This window comes from Camellia sinensis, chromosome 4 (genome assembly GCF_055761805.1).
Source record: "Camellia sinensis isolate YWXY chromosome 4, ASM5576180v1, whole genome shotgun sequence".
Lineage (NCBI taxonomy): Eukaryota > Viridiplantae > Streptophyta > Magnoliopsida > Ericales > Theaceae > Camellia > Camellia sinensis.
The window spans coordinates 180,827,311-180,852,596 of record NC_138964.1 but is presented as its reverse complement, the minus strand read 5'-3'; the positions used below and the strand labels follow the sequence as shown (position 1 = coordinate 180,852,596).

Genomic DNA, 25,286 nt, shown 5'->3' with positions numbered 1-25,286 from the left:
GATTTGTTTTCAATTTAAACTATTCGCCTATTTTCGTTAACTAAAATTGATGGAAAAAAATAATATTTTAGTTATTAAACTCAATGTAAGTGTACAAACTAGTAAAATATATATATTTTTTTAATAAATTCTACTTAATAAAAACATTTAGATAGTTTACATTTAAAACAAATTAAAATATTAGAGTTTAAATTGATAAATTAAAAAATTAGAATTTATTTTGTTACGAGGCTCAAAACTTGAATTATTTTTTTAAAATTTTTCCAAAAGACTAATACCTATAAAAGCTTAATTTGATAATATAACATGAAATCTTTTCTTCTTTGTGCTTTTGTTTTATGTAATTTAACCAAGCAATATGGAAAATAAATCAAATTTTTTTGGGAGCTTTTTTAATAAGTCCATTCTCTAAGAATCCTATTCCATAAACCCCATAGTGTTTTCTACTGTTCCATCAGGTCCTATTTTATATTAGAAGACCAAAACACCCTTCTCCTCTTCCTCTCTCTTTTTTGCAGAAAATCACACACAATATCTCCACCCTTTCGAAAACCCAAAATCGTATTCCATATCGTCTCACACCCATACGTATTTCATTGTTCCATCGTCGCAACGTCTCATCGTCGGCTTCGTCATACCTCCACCATCTGTCTATGGAAATCACCATTGGTGAACATCCTGAAGTTCCATCTTCGTCAAAATCACCACCGATGACCATTTGTGACAACCCAACCGTCAATATGGAAAAAGAGTAAGTAATCTCACCAATCTTGTATGTAAACCCTTAATCTCTTGTTTAAATTACACCATTGTGAACTTCCAATATCCCCTGTTTCTATTCATACAATGTGTAGAACTTCATATTTTTATTGTTCATGCCCTAATTGTTAATGTGAACCCCTCAATCCCAATCTCCAAGTATATGGTTTTGTTCACCCAAAAATAATGCAATGGCAATTACGTTGTGTTGTCAAAAGCTATGAACATTTACATGGGAATGAAAAATGTTGGGCCAAGCCAATTATTTCAGATGTTGTTGTTGTTGTTGTATGTTTTAATCATGTGAATCTCTTATACCCATTTCATCAATATGAACTTCTACAGTAGTGAGCTTCATAGTGTATGACCTTATTCATTCAATGTGCGAACTTCATATTATATCTGTTATTGCAAACATAGATGATGTGAACATTCACATTACTGTTCATTACTAGATAAACTTACATTAGTAGATACTGATGTGAACATTCACATCAGTGTATAATGATGTGAATGTTCACATTACTGTCACTGTTGATATTGTTGATTGTTGATGTCCATAGAACCCCCAATCTTCACTCAACAATGTGATGGAATATGATGTAAACATTCACATTGTGACATCAATGTCAGACTTGTTGGTGTTGTTGGGTGTTGTTTGGTGTTGTTGGTTCCACCTTTTGTTTTTTAGCCAATTATAACATAATGTGATCACCCATGTAAACATTTACATTGCCCTATAACTGTTGTTGTTTTCGGAATTGATTTTGCAAACATAGATGATGTGAACATTCACATTACTGGATAAACTTACATTGTTTTTGTTGGTGTTGATGCCCAATTTTTTATGGTTGCCAACCCTAGTTTAGTTTAATGTGAATTCTTGTAGGCATGTTATAAATAATAACATCTTATTGTTTCTCTTATTATTGAGTAACAACCAATGTGAACATTCACATTTTGAGGGTAGCCATTTTATGAATTTACATTATGGTGTATGTTGTATCTCTCTCCTTATGTCAATGTCGGACTTGTTGGTGTTGTTGGTTATTCATGGTGATCAAATAATTACAACCTTAATTTTGGATGGTTGTCAATGTTGTTTTAGTTCAATGTGAATTCTTGTAGGCATGTCGTAAATAATAACATGTTATTGTTTCTCTTGTTATTGAGTAACAATCAATGTGAACATTCACATTCTGAGGCTAGCCATTTTATAAATTTACATTATGATGTTTGCTGTGTTGTTTGTTGATTATCTGCTTTATTCTCAGTTTCGTAGTCTCAAATGTTTGTGTAACAATCAATGTGAACATTCACATTCTGAGGCTAGCCATTTCGTATGTGTTGTTTCCTTTGTGTTGTGAAATTTTGTTCGTGTCAATATGAAAAATCAACATGTATTGGTGTTGTCTCACTCCTATTTGTACCCTAGCAGTAATGTAAGTAACAATCAATGTTTGTGTTGTTTGTTGATTATCTGTTATTGAGTAACAATCAATGTGAACATTCACATTCTAAGGCTAACTATTTCACATGTGTTGTTTCCTTTATGTTGTGAAATTTTGTTTGTGTCAATATAAAAAATCAACATATATTGGTGTTGTCTCACTCCTATTTGTACCCTAGCAGTAATGTGAATATTCACATCTCTAATTTCAATGTCAATATTCACATTATGAATATAATGTAGATATTCAACTTTTAACATCAATGGAATATGACAGAGTTGTTGGTATTGTTGCGTGTTGATGGTTATAAACCAATTAGAGCTCCTAATCTTGGATGATTGTCAACTCTCTTTTGGTTCAATGTCAATTCCATTATACATAATGTATACAATATTTAAAGGGTGATCAAATATGATGTGAATATGGTGTAAATATTGACATTGATGTAAATATTAGCTTCAATGTCAATATTCACATTATGAATATAATGTAGATATTCAACTTCTAACATCAATGGAATATGATGTAAATATTTACAGAGTTATTGGTATTGTTGCGTGTTGATGGTTATAAACCAATTAGACCAAATTCCACCAAACTTTCTAAATTCTTCTTCAATAGAATATAATCAAATTGAGCAATTCTTGACAAGTGGATCTGATCTGTTTGTATTAATAATTGAGGCTACCATCTAAGAAAACACAAATTTCTACCTCAACCATCTCAGAAAACCATTTCAATTTCATTTGTACTTGCAGCATGTATTCACAAAGTAAAATTCAAGCTGATCTCAATTCTACAAACCACAAAACGTCGTCGCCGATAATGAACCAACTGTAGTCCAAATTTAAGATCAAATTATAAAACAAAGTTCAGATTCAATGAATTGTTATGATTTATTTATTTTTTTTTTATAATAAAACTCATACAACTACTTAGACATGAAAAGAATCAAAACAATAAATCTGCAAAATAAGGTAATCCAATTCGCATATGCAATTTAAACCAATTCTTGAAAAGTAAATAATCAAATTCCTAAACCCAAAATACAAAATAATCAATTTAAAAAACACAAAACAAAAAAATGTACCTGTGATGTTTGTAGAGGTGGTTTTGCGATGAAATTTTCCAAATGAGGCAACAAGAAACAAAAGTACCCGCATACAACTTTTGCATTTCAGCACTCTTCCCACCTCTATATGTTTTTTCCAAAATAACTCTTTATTCTCTAATTGTGTTTGTCTATCTCAGAAATGAATCTACCTACTCAAAGAAAGCTAGCAAGAAATGAAATGATAGCTCATCAAAATACAACCAAACAAAAAGTAGAATTGGTGGATTAGAAGGACAAAGGTGGGTTTTTTTTTGGGGGTGGAGGGAACAAGAAAATGAACAAATGTTAGGGTCAATAATTGGGGATTTGGGTGGGAGAGAGGAAGGGTGAAGAGGAAATGAATGAAAGAGAGTGTTTGGGGATAGTGTATTTGATGTGATTTTGGTGAGGGTGGGGCATTTGGATGGGATGGAGATGTTGATGGATTTGGGACTGTTTCACTGTTCTGTATGTAGGGGTTGTTTAGGATGTTCTAAATAAGTGTACTTTTTGACTTTTTATAAAATATGGATTGGGTTTGAAGTGATGTATTAAAGAGGTGATGTGACTTAAATAAGATGATGTGACTTAAATAGGATAGTGACTTTTTGACTTTTTGGCTTTTTTATAAGTTACCAAACCTGGCCGTAATGTGAATGTGAAGTTATGTAGAGGGAGAAGAGAGAGAGAGAGAGAGGAGAAAGAGGGGGTTGGATTCAGTGAATTCCTCAAGCAAGTGGGGGCCACTGACATGCAAGTTGGAATGGTGTCCTCCAAGGTTCTTCACCCCTGCCCTCTTTCCTTCTTTCTATTGTATACCTTCTTTTTCTTTCTCTCTCATCTTTTTTTTCTCTTTCTCTCTCTAGATGGCCTCATCAGTCAACACCAAGCATCTACTTTATTATTTTCAAAAATTTTCACAATAAAATCAATCACATCATGTTTCCAATATCATGTACCACATTCATAGAATAGGAGCCTCTTCATGCACCCAAAACATTAAAGAAATTGTCTGGTATTCATTTTCTTTAACAAAAAATTTAATATCATTTTACCACTAATTTAAATAAAAGTAAATTGTTGGGTATTCATTTTTTTTAACAAAAAATTTAATATCATTTTACCACTAATTTAAACAAAAATGTTAGAAACTCCAGAATAATTATTAAATATTTTACATAATATTTATATATGTATAGGGCTTGTTTGGTTTGCTTTTAAGAGAGTTTTTTTGAAAAAAAAAATTCAAAATTTTGTTTGGTTTGTGATTTTTCTCAAAAAAAATCAAAATTACTTTATCTCTCTTACATATCTATCAATCAATTTTTTTCTCTTATCTCTCATTCTCAATCACTTTTTCTCTCATACATATCTACTCAATTATAACAAAATATCAAATCATTCAAAACTCTCAAACTTCAAAACTATTTTCAAAATATATAACCAAACAAACCAAAAAAATATCTACTTCAATGGTTATCAACTTTTTTTTGGTTCAATGTGTATTCCATTATACATAATCTGTATAATATTTAAAAGGTGATCAAATATGATGTGAATATGGTATAAATATTGACATTGATGTAAATATCTACTTCAATGTCAATATTCACATTATCAATATAATGTAGATATTCAACTTCTAACATCAATGGAATATGATGCAAATATTTACAGAGTTGTTGGTATTATTGTGTGTTAATGGTTATATAGCAATTAGAGCTCCTGATCTTGGATGGTTGTCAACTCTCTTTTGGTTCAATGTGTATCTCATTATACATAATGTCAATATTTGCATCAGACTGCTATATATTGGTAATGACTTGTTTGTCTTAAATTGTCGCGTGTAATACACTCTTTTGTAATACACTCCCTATCTCCTCCCTTGTGTCAATGTCAGATTTGTTAATGTTGTTGGTTGTTGATGGTGATGAAATAATTATATTCTGAACATAATGCCAATATTCACATTCTAACATCAATGTCAATATTCACCTCCTGTTATCAATGGAATATGATGTAGATATTAACAAAGTTGTTAGTATTGTTGCTTATTGATGAAAATCCCCTAATCTTGAATGGCTGTTAACCCTTTTTTGGTTCAATCTGAATTTTATTGTACACAATGTCAATATTTACATCAGATTGTTAGATATTGATAATGACTACAAACCAATGGTAAGCCTTACATCAATTTGTATACATCTTCCACAACCATTATACACACCTAAATTTCAAATTCTAACAATAACAACTTTGCATTTTCAGGGTGGATTGCGGGCCCGTAGTGTGTTACATCATCAAGGCGCATGTATACCGTGAGGAACTTGTTGACAGCCTTAATTGCTTTGGATAGTGTCAAATAAGAGACTCATTGTACACATTTTTCTGAATCACACAAAGACAGTGCAATATGAAAACCTATAGATGGGGGGTGTCCACCTGTAATTGTTATCCATAATTGTTATCCACATTTAAGATAATTTAGTATCAATAGTTTTGACATATTGAAGCAGACTAGCTTAAGTGTAAATCAATTCTGTATCAATGCTTGTACTCCAATTTTTCATTCAATATATGTATATGCATTTTGAGGCCTATTTCATGTTGATCATTCACATAGATATGAATATTACTTAAAATATTATTGTAACACAATGTAACTGGTGTGAATATCATATTTCTTAACACATAAGTGAATATTCGCAGCAAATAATTTGATGATGTTAATAGTTACAGATGATATGAATATTCACATCATATGCTTTTATGTTGTAAATGGTAACAGGTATGTCAACATTCACACCGCGCCCATGCATACATCATAATATACATAACAACATCCTGTTTTGCTATCAGAAAATGCTCACAATGACAATTCGTAATACAAATCTGAATATTCACATCAAATGATTTGATAATGTGAATCGTTACAATGATATAAATATTCATGTTAACTACTTTGATGTTGTCAGTGGTAACAAGAATGTGAATATTCACATCAAATAGCATATTGCAGATGATGTGAATATTCACATCATATATTTTCATGTTGTAAATGGTAGCAGACATGTCAATATTCACACCGCGCCCATGCATGCATCACAATATACACAACAACATCCCATTTTGCTAGCAAAAAACACTCACAATGACAATTCATAATACAAATCTGAATATTCACATAAATGATTTGGTAATGTGTTGGTAATGTGAATGGTTACAGTGATATAAATATTCATGTTAACTACTTTGATACTGTCAATGGTAAAAAGAATGTAAATATTCACATCACACACATGCATGCCTCACAATATACATGACCAGGAAAAACCCATATCCGCATATAACCAACCAAAATTTAATTTAGATAATGATGTTGAAAGCAAGAAATAGATCATACAATCATTCATATACATTCACATTCTCAATGCGATATGAATATTCACCACATTCAAAAAAACAGAGCCATAACTCAACCACATAACCAGCCAAAATCCATAACCCCATACAACCAAAAAAAACTTGCATATCCATCAATTCTAGAAAATGAAATTGGAAGCAAAAAACAGAGCATACAACACTTCATATAAATCCAATCACAAATGACATACATCCATTACATACTAACCTTAAGACAATGTAATCAAACAGAGCACAGTATTCGTCTTCTCCAAATTCAAAAATCTCAATCTCTCAAAAAATAAAAAAAACCATCGCACAAATCCTCCTCTGTATCTTCATAATTTTCATCTCCATCTTCATCATTATCACTATTATTAACACCTCTTGCAATTCCACCATTACAGTAATCCAAATCAAACCAAACACTCCTTATCTCTTTATAAAGAAAGCTACATTATTGTATCAGAAACCTCATTCTTCACGATTCTAACACTCATTTCTTAAGCTTCCAAACAATATGAAATGTGAACATTCACATTGATTGACAGAAAAACCAAAAATAATGACAGCAATAGAACTATAAATCCAAAAAAAAAAAACTCAATCTCTCTGAAAACAAAAAATTATCACCCACATCTTCAGTTTCATCATATCACTATCATTAACAACCCGTTTAATTTCACCATTCCACCAATCCAAATCAGATTAAACCCACCTTCGAAGAACAAGCATTCAAATCCATTTCATATTTTCCTTTGATTCAATCCAGTTGAATGTGGGTTTTAGTCAATCTACTGAACAAGTTTGTAAGCCATTATCCCTATTTCTTTGATTCAAATCCTTTTCTCTTTCTTTGATTTCTGGCTGAAATCATAACTATGGCCAAAAAAAAAAAAAAAAAAAAAAAAAACAGGGCATAAACTCTGAATCGTCATCTTCTCTTTTACAGGAATGAAACCGTATCGCAATGAAACACTACCACGAACTATGTGTTGTCGTCTTCTCTCTTATAGGAACGAAATCCTACCACAACAAAAACAGAGGAAAACATGTATATTATTTTGTATATAATATATATCAACAAATAGACATAAGGGTATAATAGTCCAACAAATAATATAAATTAGGAAAAAGAGACCTCATGGAATAAAAGTATAACTACATGAGACTAATTAGGTTATAATTTTACTTGGTGGACTTATTGGGTTAAAACACCTCTAAATAAGATTTATCAATAAATCTTTTATTTATGCAAACAAAAACTAGAAAAATTACTCTATTTTTTTTTTTTTCTCTTAACTCACATATTTATTTCCTTTCTTCTCAACTAAATTACTAAACATATAGGGCTATTTGTTGTTTTCTAAGATGGGAATGTGGAGTGTTTGTTATAGCTTAAATGAATTGGCTATAACTTATTTTAATTTAAGGGTCTATATTTGATTATTTGATGCAATTTTTATTTATAATTAATTAGACAGAAAAATAAATTGAAAAAAATTCAATTATCTAATGGGTGAGAAGAGGGGCTTTCAGCTTATAATGAATTACACTAAACATGTCTATAATATCAAAGAAAACTCTAAGGCCCCGTTTGTTTGGGATTATAGGGAGGGGATTGAGTTTGGTAGTCAGGAGGGGATTGAGAGTGGGGTGTTTATTTTGAGAGATAGGGAGGGGATTAGTAATCCCTTGGTATTAGTAAGGAGGAGGAAGGGGGATTGGTAAGAAGGAGGTAGAGATGGTATTAGAAAAATAGTGAGGGGATTAGAATTTTTTTTATTTTTTATATATTGGGATTTTTTTTAAAACATAATGTTTAATTTTTTATATATTTTTATTTATTTTATTATTTTATATAAAAATAATTTAACAATTTCTCATTATTAATCCCCTCATTATTAATCTCTTTATTATGAATCTCTTCCATTTTTTGTCTGAAAATAAAGGGGGCCTAAAATTCAGAACAGCACTGCTATATTCATTAAATTTATTTAATCCGAATTCATCAAAATAGAGGAACTCGTGCACGGAACCCTCCTCTCGAGAAGAGACTTATAAATTTGGTTGACAAAACAGTGAGAATTTGTGGCATATTCTGTAATTTATTTTTAGCCTCCGGTTCTCCGAGCCACAGAAAAGTAATAAGTAGCAGGGTGGCGAGCAGTGAAGATAGTAGTAACTGACAAGGACAACAAAACAAAAACAAAAACAAAAGCAAACGCAGCCGCAAACGCAGCGCCACCTCTGCGTTGTCGCGGCCACAACATCTCCTTTTAGCAATGAAAACCTAGCCAGCCTAGTAACAATAATAATGGCTTGTTTGAGCGACGATTCTTGCTTCGCTCTCTCCGACATGCTTTCCACTCACACCCTTCTCAGTAAAAGTAAAGAAGAAGATGAAGAGTCTTCCAATAATACTCTCGATTCCAAGTTCATGGAGTTGAGGTTAGAGAAGGTTTTCCCCGTTTATGCTATGGGGTTCTCCAAGCCCGACCCGCCTCCAATTGTCCCCCTTCTCAATTCGGACTCTGCCTCCGATGATCCCATTTGGGACGCTGTCCGACAAGAGGCCAAGTTGGAGGTAACACACACACACACACTACCTCTTTTTCTTTTTTCTTTTTGCAGTGAATAGCGAAGAAATTGTGAGTTTTTTCTGGGTTTTTCTCATCAAGAAGGAATGGTTCCATAACCTACTGTTTGGTTACCGTGAAAATGATGGAAAATTATGTTTTATTAGCTGGTACTGGTAGATTTCTGTTATTTTCCTAGGGGCTAAAATTTTATTAAAATCATATTCTAAATCTACTGCATTTATACATTCTATTACTATAAACATGCTCTGGAAATTTGGGATTTTTAATCTTTCTTTTATATTTCAAAATATCTAATTTAATTGTTAGTATAGTAATGACAACCTGATAAATTAATGGCTGAAATGCAACATTTCAGGCAGAGAAGGAGCCGATTTTAAGTAGCTTTTTGTATGCTAGTATTTTGGCACATGATTGTCTAGAGCAGGCGTTGGGATTTGTCATTGCCAATCGACTCCAAAGTCCCACACTCTTGGCTACGCAATTAATGGACATATTTTGTAAAATTATGATGGATGATCGAGCCATTCAACGTTCAATTCGCCTTGATGTGCAGGTTATTGGTTGGAATTATGCAAAACCGAACATGTTTTGTAGTGGTATATTGTTAATGTTGCAACTGGATGTTTTTTTAATGCTAAAAATTTTACCTATTTCAGGCATTTAAAGATAGGGATCCTTCCTGTTTGTCATATTGCTCGGCTCTCTTGTACCTTAAGGTACTTCGTTCGTTAATTGATTGTTTCATTCAAATAGTTTAGTGAAGGAAAGTGGCATTATTTTTGTTATCTTCTTTAAGTCAATGACCAGCTTGATGCATTTGTCATCTTCCATTCCTGTTTCCTTCAATGTAAAGCATTGAATATAATAGGGATCCACTTGGTCACAAATTAATTATGTAGGGTTACCATTCTTTGCAAACGTATCGTGTAGCGCATGCTTTGTGGAACCAGGGTCGCAAAGTATTGGCATTGGCGTTACAAAGTCGAATTAGTGAGGTAGTTCTTTTTGTTTATAATCCTTGATTCAACATCACTACCAGATTCTAGAGACACTATTTCAGTTACTTCTCCTGATGTGGCTACTTTATATTTATCTAGGTTTTTGGAGTTGACATACACCCAGGTATGGTTTTTCTTGATTCTATTTATTGCCAATTGTGTGCTGTTAGTTATCTCATTAGTCAGTTTATTAAGTAGACTGACTTCTTAGATGTCAGGCACACTTTAAAAACAGCAAGAAATTATCTTTTAAATTATTGGGACAGAATTCTTACGTTTTTATTTCCCAGAATTTTTTTCATGGAACCAATTGAAGAGAAGTTAGGCGTTATTTTGGTAAAACTTTGATAGATTATAGATTCAACGACAAAAAAAATGATTGTTTCTGCCACAAATTAAGACTAATGCACCTTTCCCTTTTTTTTTTTTTTTGCCCCCTTCATTTGACTGTTTGTATCTATTTGAGAGTGTGAAAGGCTTCTTGCTTATAAGACACTGTGAGGGGAAATTTACCCCATCTTTTCTTCATATCTGGTAATTGTGTACAGCTGCAAAAATTGGAGAGGGAATACTGTTAGATCATGGGACGGGTGTAGTTATTGGCGAAACTGCTGTTATAGGGAATAGAGTTTCACTGATGCAGGTGAACCAGCTTTTTTCCTCCTTTCTTTCACCATTTATCTTATAGATGATTCTGTCAACATCCTTGCAAACTAGCGAATAATGACTGGAAAGTAGATGACTAATTTTTATATTTTCTCTCTTTTCCTGATGACTAATTTATTGAATTCGTTTGTTGCTGGGACTGAAGGAAAGTTACAATTACATTTAAAAAAATTATTGCAAAAAACTCTTGCAAACGGTAATGTGCAAATAAAGCTTGAAATTGATAACATAAACAATTAAATGAGACTGAATATTGCCATTTAACAAAGTGTGAAGCTATTTGCAATGAAACATGGATGAAGTTGGTTGACTCTTCGATACAGATGGGCCAGAGATATGATCCTTGGTAAATGCAAATGGTGGAGAAGGTTTTATGGAGCTGATTTAGAATTGCTTGGCTATAACTGTAAGATTTCTGAAAGTTTTCTGTATATTCCATTGTGTGTCAAAATATAAAGAATACATCTAATTATAGAGTAAACATAACCTTAAGACTAAAGGAAACACTGCCATATATATACACTTAAAACATTGCCATATATATATATATATACACTTATACAATCTCTCAGAACAGGAAACACTGCCTAATCTAATATTCTCACACCCTCGCTCAAACTCAAGGTGTTGTAGTAGAAAATACTGAGAGTTTGCCAAGAAGAAACTGAAACTGAACAGTGGTGTGAGTCCTGAAAAAAGTCAGCAAGTTGCAAAGCCGAAGAGACAAAATGAAGCGAGATAGAGTCAGACTGCAAATGCAATGGAACCGGCGAGAGGTTGAAAAATATCCGAAGGAGGGGCGTAGAACAGGATCGGAAATTGCTGAGAAGACAAGGCAGACACAAGTAAACAAACAGACATCCCTTTTTGGGATAATGATACTTCTAATGGCCTCTTTGATGGCAAAAAGCACACTCATCTGATGCCAATGGCCCCTTCTTGGGCTTTGCTGGAGGCTGAAACTGATGGGTATCCGTCATTTTGAGTGTATTCGTAAATAAGAACAATGAACACACTCACAATATTGGAAGTCAAATGGGTCTAACCTAAACCAGAGATACAAACTGTGGTCAAAACGTAAGAAGGGAGAAACTCCAAAATAGGGTCAAAATGTAATAAGAGAGATACTTCAACCAAATAATAGTACTGAAATCAGAATCACAAGCACAGAGACAGAGACAAAGACAGAGACAAAGAGAGACTAAAATAGAGACAGAGACCAGTAACAGAGCTTCCTAGGGCTTTGAACAACGATAACAGTGAGAGAGAGATGATGCAACAACCAGCGACCTGGTTCTTAGGTCAACCTGGTTCTTCGACTGAAATAGAAACAGAGGCAAAGACCAAAGGAAGAGTTCTGATGATCACGAACCAGAGAAATCCAAAGGAGGGTCAAGACGGATGTCCTTTCAACTAGTGAAGACGAACCACAATGGCGATGAACTAGAGCCAAAAATCGCGAGGTCCAGAGATGTCGGACGATTCAAAGATGCCGACAAAAGAGGAGTTACGAACCAAACTAGCGAACCTACGCGAATCAGACGACGACTCAAACAGAGGACCAAACGAACCAAATCCAATCTTGAACCAGGTGGGTTGCACGTATTTAGAAAGTTGAACCAAAGAACTCAACGAAGCAGAGATACTTCAGAACAAGTTAAAGGACCAAATAAAGAGATCACCCAAGCAAAGAAATCACCAACTGAAGTTGAGAGAACCAAAAGGAGAGAGACAGACTGAGCTGTGAGGAGACTAATCACTGCTACCATGTCGAATAGATGAGTCGACTAGATGGGTCACCCAAGTCGTCCAGAAAGAAGATGTTGAACCACATCAGAGGTTGAAAGAAGAAACAGACCCAGACAAAAGACCCAGACGAACCAGAATCAGACAGTTTCGATCAAGACTAACGAACCAGATGACAGCTTTGATCGAGACCAACTAACCAGAATCAAAGAAATTGAATAGAAACAACGACCCACGATGAGTGTCGAGTTGACTTTCTGAACCAGAAATAGAGACGACGGCCCTTTGCGATCAGGCCTAGAACAGAGAGTCGCGACTTCAACCTAGAGACAAGAAGTTGTCTCGACTTCGTAGAACCACCAAGAGATCACCCAAGCAAGGAGGCCAAATTGTAAATAAGAGCAGAGCAGCGTAGAAATACATCGAGAGGGACAAAATCAAACACCTTTTCGATCGCGTGAATCAAAGCTAGAGAGAGAGTTCAATCAAACCATGATCGTGATTCTAGAGAAAGAGAGAGAAGTACTGATAGAGTCAAAAGTCACGAACACAGAGAGGATCTAGAGAGAGACAAAGCCGACAAATCTAGAATAGCAAAGAAGAATATGAGAGCGAACAGCACTAGGGTTTCAAACCTAACTCTGATACCATGTAAGATTTTTAAAAGTTTTCTGTATATTCCATTGTGTGTCAAAATACAAAGAATACATCTAATGTTATAGTATACCTAACCTCAAGATTAAAGGAAACACTGCCATATATAAACTTAAAACACTGCCATATATATATATACACTTATACAATCTCTCAGAAAAGGAAACACTTCTCACAGTGACACTGTATTGAAGTGAGTGATCTTAATGATAATGGACTTTTTTTTTTGGTTTTTATTCTGTGATACTACTTTTGTTTAGATGCCTTTTTATTTTGCCTAGTCCCCCTGGCCTAGAGGCCTAAGGTTCATAAAGGATACTTTTGTGTTTCATATTTGCAGTATTGTATCTTTCGTTTACTACTTGAAATGATGAAAACACCATGCAAATGAGAGAATTTCTTTCTGAAATTTTAAATTAGATATGAAACTTGGGATCTTCCTTTAAGGTAAGATGTGTGAGACTCTATCATTGAAAGATTTCAGAGACGGTTGATGGATTGGAACTTGCAAGAAATATTATTTGTCCAAAGGAGGTGCACTAACACTAATCAAAATTAATAGCTTGCTGACTTATTTTATGTCTTTCTCCACTATCCCAATTTCAGTTGAAAAGAGGCTTAAAATATGTACAGGGATTTTTTGTGGTCTCTTCCTTCTTATTCATCATTAATTTTTGTAGTGCTATTGAAGAGGAACTAATGGGCAAAGAGCAAAACTTGGGGCCTAGGGGTGTGCTCCCTCCAGGTCTCAGGTTCAATATCCACTAGCAACAATAAACTCCTTGGGGCTATGTCCATACAGGGCATTCGCCTTGGCTTTAAATAGGGCCCCTGCAAGTGGGCGGTGGGATTGGTCTCCTGGGATTAGTCAAGGTGCTTATAAACTGGTCCGGACACCCGGTTATCAAAATAAAATAGGAACTAGGATGGCTCCATTGTGTGTTGTTATGCTTTGAATTAGTATTTGGCTTACATATTAATTTGGGAGAGACTACTCTCATCAAAATGGGAGATGTGGATGCTATAGATCAATTGGGCCTTTGGGTTGTATGGCCAACTGTCTATCCACAACATATTTGGATATGCCTCTTGGTGCATCATTTAAATCCAAAGATGTTTGGGATGGTGTGGTGAAGAAAGAAGCTATCAACATGAAAGAGGTAATATCTTTCTAAAGGGGGAAGGTCAACGTTAATCAAAAGCACTTTGTATAGCCTTCCTACTTGATGTCTCTTTTCACTATTCCTTCCTTTGTCACTCGAAGATTGGAGAAATTGCACCGAAATTCTTGTGGGGAGACATTGGGGAGGAGTTTAAATATCATTTAGGTGGGTTTGGGATAAGGTGTGTTTGCCTATTTAGCAGGGAGCCTTAGGGATTCATAATTGGGAGAATTTTAAGAAAGCTTTGTTAGGTAAGTGGTTATGAAGGTTTGCTTTTGAGCATGATAGGTTATAGAGGTTGGTGGTTGACAACAAGTATGGGAGGGGTTGGGGCAATTGGTTTGTGAGTAGAGTTGTTGGGCATTTCATGGGAAGGGTCTTTGGAAATGAATCATGAAGGGGTGGGATGATTTTGCTAAAAGGTTATCTTTCTTTGTAGGGGTATGGAAGGAGGGTGAGATTTTAGTTGGATTCTTGGTGTGGCCATTGGCCACTGAAGGAAGTGTTTCATAATTTGAACCAGTTAGCCATTTATCTTTATTCAACTGTAGAGAACTACTTGGTGGTGTCACATAGTGGTATTGTGTGGAATCCCAAGTTCCAAAGGGCATTTAAGGACTGGGAGCTTCTGTCACGACCCGAACCCACCCTAGAGGTTTAGGTTGTGACCGGCCTGTAATCCCAGATTACCTGGCCTCAAAGATAAAACAGATAATTCATAATAGTAAACGGGGCATTGCGGAAGCATTATTAAAACATAGCTGTGTCCATCGAGCGGTGCATATATGCAAATTTCATGACATTTAAAAACTTTAGCGTTCTTACATCGAAACAAGTATATAGATACATCACCACATCGTTAACATCCATACAAACATCCATACAGAGCAAGTTTCCAAATAACAAAAGAAAAACAAAACTAAAGGTTGACATAGCTTGGCTCCTCTTAAGTCCAAGCATGCCCCATCGCAGAGGCACTCCAAAGTGGCTGCACAAAAGGTGGACTCCTGAGATTGCTCTAGACTTGATGCTCCATTTGCTCATCTACATATATATAGGGGAAAGGGGTGAGTTAAAGCCCAGTGAGTAATATCAGTAGAAAGAGGTTAAATGAATGATGTCTATCATAATACAAAATCATATCATATGAGTTTCGAAGCAAAGCATAGATGAGTACTTGTCGTATCAAAGTTCACTAATCATATTCATATGTGGTACATTCATTAGCGCAAAGCAAAGGGCCCGACGACATATCAAAGGAACAACATGGGTCTAACAAAGGGACCATATAGGTCAAGCAAATGGACCATTCGGGTTAATATCAGAGATCTCTGTGCACGTATAATAAAGGGCCACGGTATTGTTTCCCCTTGGTGAGGGCCTTATTAACGAAGGGCCGCAGTATTATTTCCCTCGAGCAAGGTCCTTATCAAACAAAGGGTCACGGTATTATTACCCCCAGGTAAGGGCTTCACTAAAGGATGCCACAATTACTTTCAAAAGAGACAATCATTCATTCTTATCAAAATAGCACTTCCAAATAATATTCTTGCAGTTAATCAAAATACGTTTTAACAACATATCTTTACAAAGATATTACTCATAGTGGGTTGGTACAAGTGTTTGATCTCGGATAACCACCTACACAAACATATAACAAAGATACACATTGAAGCACACGTTCTCAACAGATAGTGTATCATAATTCAATTCTCATACGTGTGTTTCTAACTTAATCCATGGCTAAAGATGTCTAAATGATGCTAAAGAATGTCAAAAAGAACATGAGGATGCAAATATGCACTTATAAGTGTTTGCCAAAATTTGCTGAAAAGAGGGTGTTCGCTCGAGCACACCTTTGGTCCCTCGAGCGGTGTGGCCTGACTACAAAACTATGTTACAGAGACTCGGGTACGGGTATCGGGTGCGGGTGTGTATTTAGGGGTCGGGCACTTCAAAATTAAAATTAAGGATACGTAGATATGTATCCAAATTTGGATACGGGTACAAGGATACGTTAAATAGTTTTTTTTAAAAATATATATATTTATTATATGAAGATGAGTTATATTATATAAATAACAAATAAAAATTATAAAAATTATTTTAGATATAAAATAAATTATATTGTATATGATAAAATAAGTTATTTTTATTTTAGACATAAAAATTATATTATTTATGATATATTATATTATATAATTTTTTTAGATGAATAATATTATATATTATTATATTAATGTAATTTATATTATATACTTATATAATATAAAGAAGAAGATAAGAAAATAGAATAGAGAGAACAGAGAGAAGAAAATAGAGGGAGATCGAGAGAAGAGAGAAGAGAAGAAAGAAGAAAATAATATTAAAGAAGAAAATAGATTAGAGAGAAGAGGAGAAAGAAGAAGAGAGAAGTCAGACAGACAGAAGAAGAGAGAGAGAGAGAGAGAGAGAGTAGAGGGAGATCGAGATCGAGAGATGAGAGGAGAGGAAGAGAGATCGACAGATCGAGAGACAAGAGAGAAGACAGAGCAAGAGATGGAGATCGAGCATCGAGCATGTCGAAGCAGTGACTAGAGGAATCAAAGTCGGCGACCGATGTCTTCGGTGTTTCGACAGGCGACCAGGTTCTCTGTTGCTCTTTCCTCTTTTATTTCTTTTCCTATCTGTAAAGAGCCGTGTCTGAGAGAGAACAGGCGAATCCGACACAAATCCCACACCCGTACCCGTGTCGTGTCGTGTTGTGTCGACAAGGGTACTTCGCCCCAGAGTGCCGAGTCCATGTAACACAACTACAAAAGTACTGGATGGTGTCAAAGTAGACTTGATGTGCGCTTGAGCCAGGTGCAATGCAAAGTCGAGTTAGCTCGAGCGCACACTTGGTCGCTCGAGCCAACTGCAAAAGTCTGCAAAAATACTAAGAGCATGCAAAGTGTGCGGGAGCGACGACTTCACCGCTCTAGCGAGGTGGACGAATTTTGAAATTTCCAGAACATAACTTGAAGTTCAAAAATGCACCTTTCATGTTCAAAGCTTGCATGATTGTACCAAACTCATGAAGATTCATAGAAAAACATGCATATGTACTTAATTTGAAACCATGAGCTTAAAAACACCATGAATTGTCAAGTTTGAAACCAAATTCTTCATGCATGTATGGAATTGTGGTCAAATTCCCTTCAAAACCTTCAAACATGAAATTAAACTCTTGAAAACTTGAAATTCTTTTATTCAACTCTTAATTTGACAAGAGCACTAGAATTCAAGCTCAAAATGCTCAAATGTAATGAAATTATGCATGCATGTCCAATTTCAACCCATATTCACTAAATTCATGGTGATCCTGGCTTATTCTTTACAAATTCATGCAAATGGTCCTACAACTTGGTGAATTCAATCTCTACATAGATTATTTACAAGAATTGAGGGTGATAATCTTGCCTAGAGCTTGAATTGAAGTTGAATCAGCTAAAGTTCTTCAAATCCTCTTTAGTTCTCTACAATTCTCTCTCTCTCTCTCTCTCTCTCTCTCTCTCTCAGCCACTTGATATCAAATATGAACTCCTAAACATGATTAAGGCATATATATAGGTAGATTAAGTTAGGTTAATTAAGTAGGATTAAAGCTAACCAATTAAGATTAATTCTAATCAAATCTAATTAATTTATTCTAATTGTTTTGATCCAAATTAAATTTTGATTAGACTTACCATATGGTTCTAAATATTCTAATTAACTTATTGGACTAGTCAATTTCGGTTTCTGAATCAGTTTCAGCTTTCAATTTCAAATTCTAAATCAGTATTCTAGCAAATAATTCACAAACAAACAGATAGTCACAAATTAAACGTATAATTATGCAATTATGCTCAATAAAATAATATATAAAATTAATACATATGTCGGGGTCGTCACAGCTTCAGTCCATGAAGGCCTTCTTTTCTTTGTTGTATCATTCAGATATTTAATGTGGCGGTCTTGGATATGGGTTGAAGGACATCTAAGCATGGAGTTTTCTTAGTTCGTTCTTTTTACATTGATTTGGTCAATGGTGGAGATTCATCTTTTCCTTGGAAAGATATATGGCAAAGTATGACCGTCCTGAGGTTGCTTTCTTTGTTTGGTCAGCAAACTTTCAAGTCATTTTTACCATGGATAATCTTACAAAAATATGAAAGGTGATCTTGGATTGGTGTTGCATCTGTAAGAAGCTTGGTGAATCTGTGAATCAACTTATTCTTCATTGTCCGGTTGCTAGTAATTTGTGGAATATGATTCCATAAGAAAGCCTAAAGAATCACCATTTCATCTCATTCCAATGAACCATTTTTTAATGATCTCTTATTAGTTATTACAGAAAAAAAGTAAAAAAGAAAAGTAGTAATGTTTTATCTTTATTAGACTTGTTTTGTTGTGTTGTGGCTATCATGTGTACCTTTTATTTTGCTATAATTTACTAACAATTTACAAGGACATTTTACGTATGTCAAGAAATGATTCTTTTTTGGAAATTGCATTCTGCTTATAAAAAAAAATGTTTTGACAGGGTGTAACATTAGGAGGAACTGGGAAGGAAATTGGTGATCGCCATCCAAAAGTACGTCAAGGGGCACTGATTGGAGCTAGTGCCACTATACTGGGGAACATAGAAATAGGTGAAGGTGCAATGATAGCTGCTGGTTCCCTTGTATTGAAGAATGTAACTCCACACAGGTAGGAAATAATGCGTTCTGGTTTATTATTCACAGGATTGTATTGAAGTAGTAACTTATCAGTATGGAATTAATTGTCATAATGATACAGTTGCAATTTCTTGGTTTTGAAGCATGGTGGCAGGAATACCGGCAAAGGTGATTGGTTATGTGGACGAGCAAGATCCATCTCTAACAATGAAGCATGGTACATAAAATATATGAGCATAGACAAAAATTATATTATTTATGTCCTAGGTTATCCCATCTGCAACTGGGAAAGAGACTCTGCATTTGTTTAGTATTGCTGTGTCCTCAGGGGGTATGGAGCCTCCTAAACAGTCACTTCCTCTTGGATGGCCACTAAATCATCATCTAAAAATTGAGATCCAAATCTAAGCATGCTACTTCTGTTAATTTAGGGAAAGTGGTTTATTTTCTTAAATCTTGAATACCTGTCCTACAGTAGCAGTTGAGATTGTGCGAAAGGGGCCTGAATAGGTTAATTGTTTGAACAATTACGTTTTTATGTAGTTTCTACTGGAATTTAGGTGGGGAAAATGGAAAAGAATGAGGAGATTTTGATGTATAATATAAGAAGCTTAAGGAAGGCTAAATTCAAAGAAGGGATGATATTTAGACATTGGCATGATTTTAAAGAGATCCTAATGGGAATTTTATATAATAATGTTTCTACTATTATTAGAATCTAATTTTATGATTATTTTTATATTTTTTAGATTTTTTAGGTCAAGGGTATTTAGATAATTTTCATTATTGCTGTCATGGGTTGTAGGGGGTCGCTCATGGGTCATATTGTGGGTCAAGTTATCTAATTGGGTTTTATTTATGTTTCTTATTTAGTTTTAAATTGGTTTTAGAAGTCAAAGACATTTTAGTAGTTTCCTTTTTGTTATAGTTGGTTTAGGAAGTCTCAAGTCTGTATAAAGTTATGGAAAAATGCGTGGTAGCTCGAATTTGTGTGATCGTTTTGATACATTCGAGCCATTTAGGCCACACAAATTCTAGCTACCAAGCATTGTTGTTATGTAATACTTCTAATTCAATAGAGTTGATATTTTATAGAATTTCAAGAGCTTTAGGTGTGATGCAACCCTAACCCCAGGTGTGATGCCTACGAAATTTAGATGCGATACCTAGACCTATCTTCTTCTTTTCTTTTATTTCTTCCTTAAAGTTCAGCACTTACACAGCCTAATTACTGTTCACGGGTGCTGTTCACAGCACCCAGAACAGTCCCAAAAATCATTCATCCTTCTTGTTACATTAAGCCCTAAACCTAATTCGTCCTTATACTAATAGAAGCCCTAACTTCCCCATTACTTTTCAGCTTGAACTCAGAATAAAAAACCACAGAAATTTGGCATTACGGCTCTTACAGCGCTGTCCCTAATCGTCCTGCATCAGATTCAGTTAACCATTAGTAATTCTTTTTGTAGAACAATATGTACCTTGAAAATGACGTCAGGATGTTTGTGATTACCAAAGGTCTTGTAATATTGCTAATGAGGGAAGGCCTAGCGCAACGGTAAGGATGCTCCATTGCAACCTGAGCAGCACAGGTTCAAACCACAGAAATACAGCTGACCATTCCCAGACCCAGCAGGGGCAGGAGCCTTGTGCACTGGGACTGCCCTTTTTAATTGCCTAGTTTGTAATATTGTTTTTCAAAACTGTCATTTTAATACTTTTTGCATTTCGTTCATTTATGTCCTTTTCTCATAATAATTGTAGTGTTTTTACTTGAATGTGCAGATGCCAATAAAGAATTCTTTGAACATGTGGCTGTTAGTTGCATGGAGGGGAGATCTTCTGGTAAGTTATCTCAATAGATTTGTGATTGTGATCCCCTTCTATAATACAACATTTTCTGGAGAAGAGGTATCAGTGAAAATCTCAAGATGGAAGACCATAGATTGTCTGGTATAGAGAAATGTTTGGGAATTTTTCTGTCCCCTACGAATTATTACACTTCGCTAATCAACCTTGATTTTTTTCTTTAATTAAATTTTTTTTTTCCTGCAAATATGTTTTTTGGTGAAAAATCTTGCATAGTGCAGAGTAAAAAAGTATGAATTGCATCGGTTGGTGTGATTGAGGATATTTGGTTCCTTGAGAACAATTTAAGGAGAGACAAAGTGGATTTATAAATTCAATGAGCAGAGTTTATCAACCATTACTTGAACAAATTTTGCTCCAACCAGACCATTTAATTATACAATAGCAGCAGCTGTGAGAGATGAATTGACACCTAAAACCAAAATGGGAAAGAAAGAAGTACTATTAAAAATTAAGTATATAATATACAAGAATTACATGCACTGGTGTACTTCTAATCATTTTACTATCGAATTGATTTCCGAAATGAATTATAATTGTTACAAAGGCAAACTAATATGAAACTTAGGCGTTGAGCGTGTTAGCTGGCCATGTTCCCATATTTGGTGGTTTATGTGCCCCTGGTTAAGCTAGGCTCATAACTCCAATAACCATTCTTGGAGATATGATGTGACGCCAGGCTGACTACGTGGCAATAATGGTCATACAGATCCCACAACAATAGGAAGTCCTATATAAATTATCTAGTATACTTCAAGTAGAAACATGCTTGGTAGGTGCATGTCCAATTAGATACATTCACTACATTCCATATTCACTAGCATCATGTGTCCCACAGATAGGTACTTCATGCATTTAATTGAGTCCTTGCCACCATTAGCACATGACCCATCTGCCCTCTCTTAGCAAAAACCTAAATAAAGGTGGGTGAAGCATGTTGCACTAGAAAACATGAGAATCATTCTTATTGCCTATAAAAATGGCTTGCCACTTTTAAGTATCGAAAACATCCTTATGATGGCATATGTATATAAATTAAAAGTTGACAAGCTATTTAGGTTTAGGAGAATTTGTTATTTTCTTTAGTTTAAATTCCTACTCTGTGATTGTCACCATAAATCATAGGACTCGAAGGAATTTAATAAGTTTAAAGGAACAGAGAGACGGAGAAATTTGTTTGGGCCAGTGTTGTGAAAGGCGCGCCTAGGCGCCAGGCGAGGCGAGGCGCAGTCGGCGCGACTTGAAGGGGCCAAGGTCAGGCGCAGTATAACAGTCGCGCGCCTTGGATGCGACGGGAAGAGGGGCAGAGAGGCGCAAGTCGCGCGCCTAGTCGGGCTTCTCTGTTTATGCGTAATTCAGATCTGACGGCTGAAAATTGTGTTCCAATAGCCTCCAACACATACGATTGCAACTCATATACAATACAATACAACTCAAATCCCTAATCTGTGTTGTCTTCTTCGACTGGGTCCTTCGACTGCTTCGACTGGGCTCTTCTCTCTCTCGAACCAGGTACTCCTCCTCTTCTTCTTCTTCTTCTTCGAATCTTGAAGCTCTGTCGAAGCTTCTTCTTCTTCTTCGAACCTCAAAGCTCTGTCGGCAATTTTTTTTTTTTCGCCGACTTCTTCTTCTCGATTTCGACGACCTCCCGTCAACTTCATCTTCTCAACTTCGATGACTTGACCTCCTTCGACTTCGATCGCTCTCTCTATCTCTTTCGCCTTTGCCTCTCTCTCTCGCGAGCTCGCGATCTCTCTCTCTCCTCTCTTTCTCTCTCTCAGCTTCTCTCTCTGTCTTATCTATCTAGCCTCTATTTGTTTTTATCTATACGTATTAGTATATATATACTTATATATATATAAGTATAAAATAATTTTACCTATATCTTATATAATATATAGAAGTATATGTTGTCTTATATCTTATATAATATATATTTATACATATTAATAAAAATAACATATTATTTAGTGCAAACTGGGTTGGGTATGTAAAATAAAAATAAAGCCATCTTGGATATGGATATGTATGTAAAAAAATAAGAACATAATATTTATTTAGTGCAAACTGGGTTGGCAAATTTAGTCATTTGCGCCTCGCCTTAGCCATCTGGGTTGGGTATGTAAAATTTAGTCATCTAGGTTGGATATGTATGCAAAATAAAAATAAAAAAATTAATAAGAACATATTATTTAAAAAATATAATAAATAAATTATTAACAAGAACATATTATTTTAAAAAAATTATCTTAGTACTATGAATGATTAGTCTATATTAATTATTTATTTTTTACTAAGACTGTGTGCCTTGCTTCAATAAAGCCCGTGCCTCGTCTTGCGCCTTGCGCCTAAGCCCCGAGAGACCTTTAGCGCCTTAGTGCGCCTTGAGCCTTCAAAAACACTGGTTTGGGCATAACATAATTGAACATCTAGAAGGCTAGAACATATCATATACTAGAGAAGACACCACCAGTATGTACCCTTCTTTCACAACTTTCTACTCCGAAACATTATGATTTGGTATGTTTTACCTCAGTTTTTTAGTGTGAGACAGTCTTCTATGACCACCGAATTCATCAATTTTGTGCTTTTCTTGTGGAGAAGTGAAACAAGCAATGAGGTTATAACTTAGAAATGTTGGGAAATTTGAGTTTGCTTGAATTTGAGATTCAGGTAGGAAAATTTCAAACTAGAAGTTTCCAAAGTCAATGTGAGTTGGTGACTTGCTGGAGCCATAAGTTTCTATAGTGACTCCTGGCTTATCCCATATGTCACCTCCACTTGTTTTATAGGCTCACAAACTTTGTTCCTTACCCTGTACATCCTAATGCATGCGCATAATAGATGTTGATTGGCTGAAAAGAAAATGATAGCAAGCACCTTCTGTTTGTTGTCCTTGGCTTGGTAACTTCAGTGTGATGTTTTCTCATGGCTCTTAATGATGACAACAATTGTTTGACAGTGGAGAAACAATACTAGAATGTGATGAAACGCAATGCCCTTTTCTTTTTTTTTTTTAATACCCAGTTTCTGTTTAGAGAATGACGTGTTGCTTTTCTTCGCAGGCTCTAGGGACTACCTTGGTTGGTCTATTTGTGGTTATTTACCTGGCTAAATTTGATGTTTGACCTGGACTGTTGTTGTGAACATGTTTGTCAGAATCATATGATTCGCAATTTGATTCGCATGATTCAATACAAAATTAACCGAAAGCGATTTGAATCATGCTGTTGAAGTATTAAATTGAGTGAATTGTACAATTTAATTGCGTTTCAATTTTGTTTGCATGATGTATGAAATGACATCGTTTTCACAAACTAAAAATAGTGACCAACTAATTTTATTGATATGTGTAGTTTTATATGTATATACATATATACGATTTAGTTATATTGATATTTATTTCATTTTAAACATTACGTATGTATTTTTATATGCATAAACTATATAATAAAACTTTATATCATGCTAAACAAAATGAATCTTACGATTCACTATTTTAACAAAATAATTTACGATTTGATTTTTGATTTGACAACAATGGTTGTGAATGGATATAGTTTGCGGATATCTCATTTTAATTGAACTTTCATCCCATGGCATGTCTGCTGCAATTTTTTCACTGATTTTCATCTTCATTAAACTGCGTTTTCAGGAGCATTCAGGACAGAATGAAATAAGGGGGCACTTGAAGTGGTAATGTATTTTTCCACTTGCTTTTGTTGGAGAAAATGATATATCCTCCTGTATTCAACATTTGAGGTATAAAATTTCATGTATAGATTCAATAGGTCATTTTAATCATTTACAGTCCCTTGCAATTTATGCTGATATGAATTTCTCAAATGGGATTTTCCAAGTCACAAATATTACACAGGACAGAAGTGCCCATCTCCCGTTTATTTCTTAGTTTTTTCTTCCTAGAGAAGTCCTTACCTTGGCCAGTGGTGTGAGAATCATTTTATTTATGAGTTTAATGATAGACTTTCGTGTCCAATGGGTACCTTCTTCGAGTAGGTGTGAAGCATTTGATCTTCTTGGTGTTGAGTACCTTCTGCATATCAATGATATATTACAATTGAAAGTGCATTGACACATTGAAGGAGGAACATTGTAGTCAGCACTGACATCTGCTGTAATTTATGCTCTGTTTGTTTTGGTAGAAAATATTTCCGAACAAAAACATTTTCCAAATAATTT

At 34.7% G+C, this 25,286-nt stretch overlaps 1 protein-coding gene across 2 annotated transcripts; it reads left to right on the top strand.

The window, feature by feature from the left end:
• The first annotated feature begins 8,718 nt into the window (after positions 1-8,718).
• Positions 8,719-25,083, top strand: LOC114297841 (serine acetyltransferase 2). 2 transcript variants are annotated; one of them, XM_028242320.2, is made up of 10 exons: positions 8,719-9,292; positions 9,664-9,861; positions 9,965-10,024; positions 10,208-10,303; positions 10,406-10,430; positions 10,855-10,949; positions 19,082-19,248; positions 19,361-19,434; positions 21,003-21,062; positions 24,742-25,083. In XM_028242320.2, the coding sequence occupies exons 1-10, from the start codon at positions 9,023-9,025 to the stop codon at positions 24,759-24,761; spliced, it is 1,065 nt and encodes a 354-aa protein (XP_028098121.2). In that variant the 5' UTR covers positions 8,719-9,022; the 3' UTR covers positions 24,762-25,083. The 2 variants fall into 2 exon arrangements, 1 of the variants encoding a protein (XP_028098121.2); XR_003641650.2 differs by having other exon boundaries at positions 8,797-9,292; positions 19,339-19,434.
• The last annotated feature ends 203 nt before the right edge of the window (positions 25,084-25,286 follow it).

What these genes read in the sequence shown, in the direction of transcription:
- LOC114297841 (XM_028242320.2), top strand. Translation starts at nt 9,023, where the DNA reads ATGGCTTGTTTGAGCGACGATTCTTGCTTCGCTCTCTCCGACATGCTT. An exon ending in CAATTCGCCTTGATGTGCAG is followed by an intron (nt 9,862 to 9,964) that starts GTTATTGGTTGG and finishes TACCTATTTCAG; the next exon opens with GCATTTAAAGATAGGGATCC. An exon ending in CGGCTCTCTTGTACCTTAAG is followed by an intron (nt 10,025 to 10,207) that starts GTACTTCGTTCG and finishes TTAATTATGTAG; the next exon opens with GGTTACCATTCTTTGCAAAC.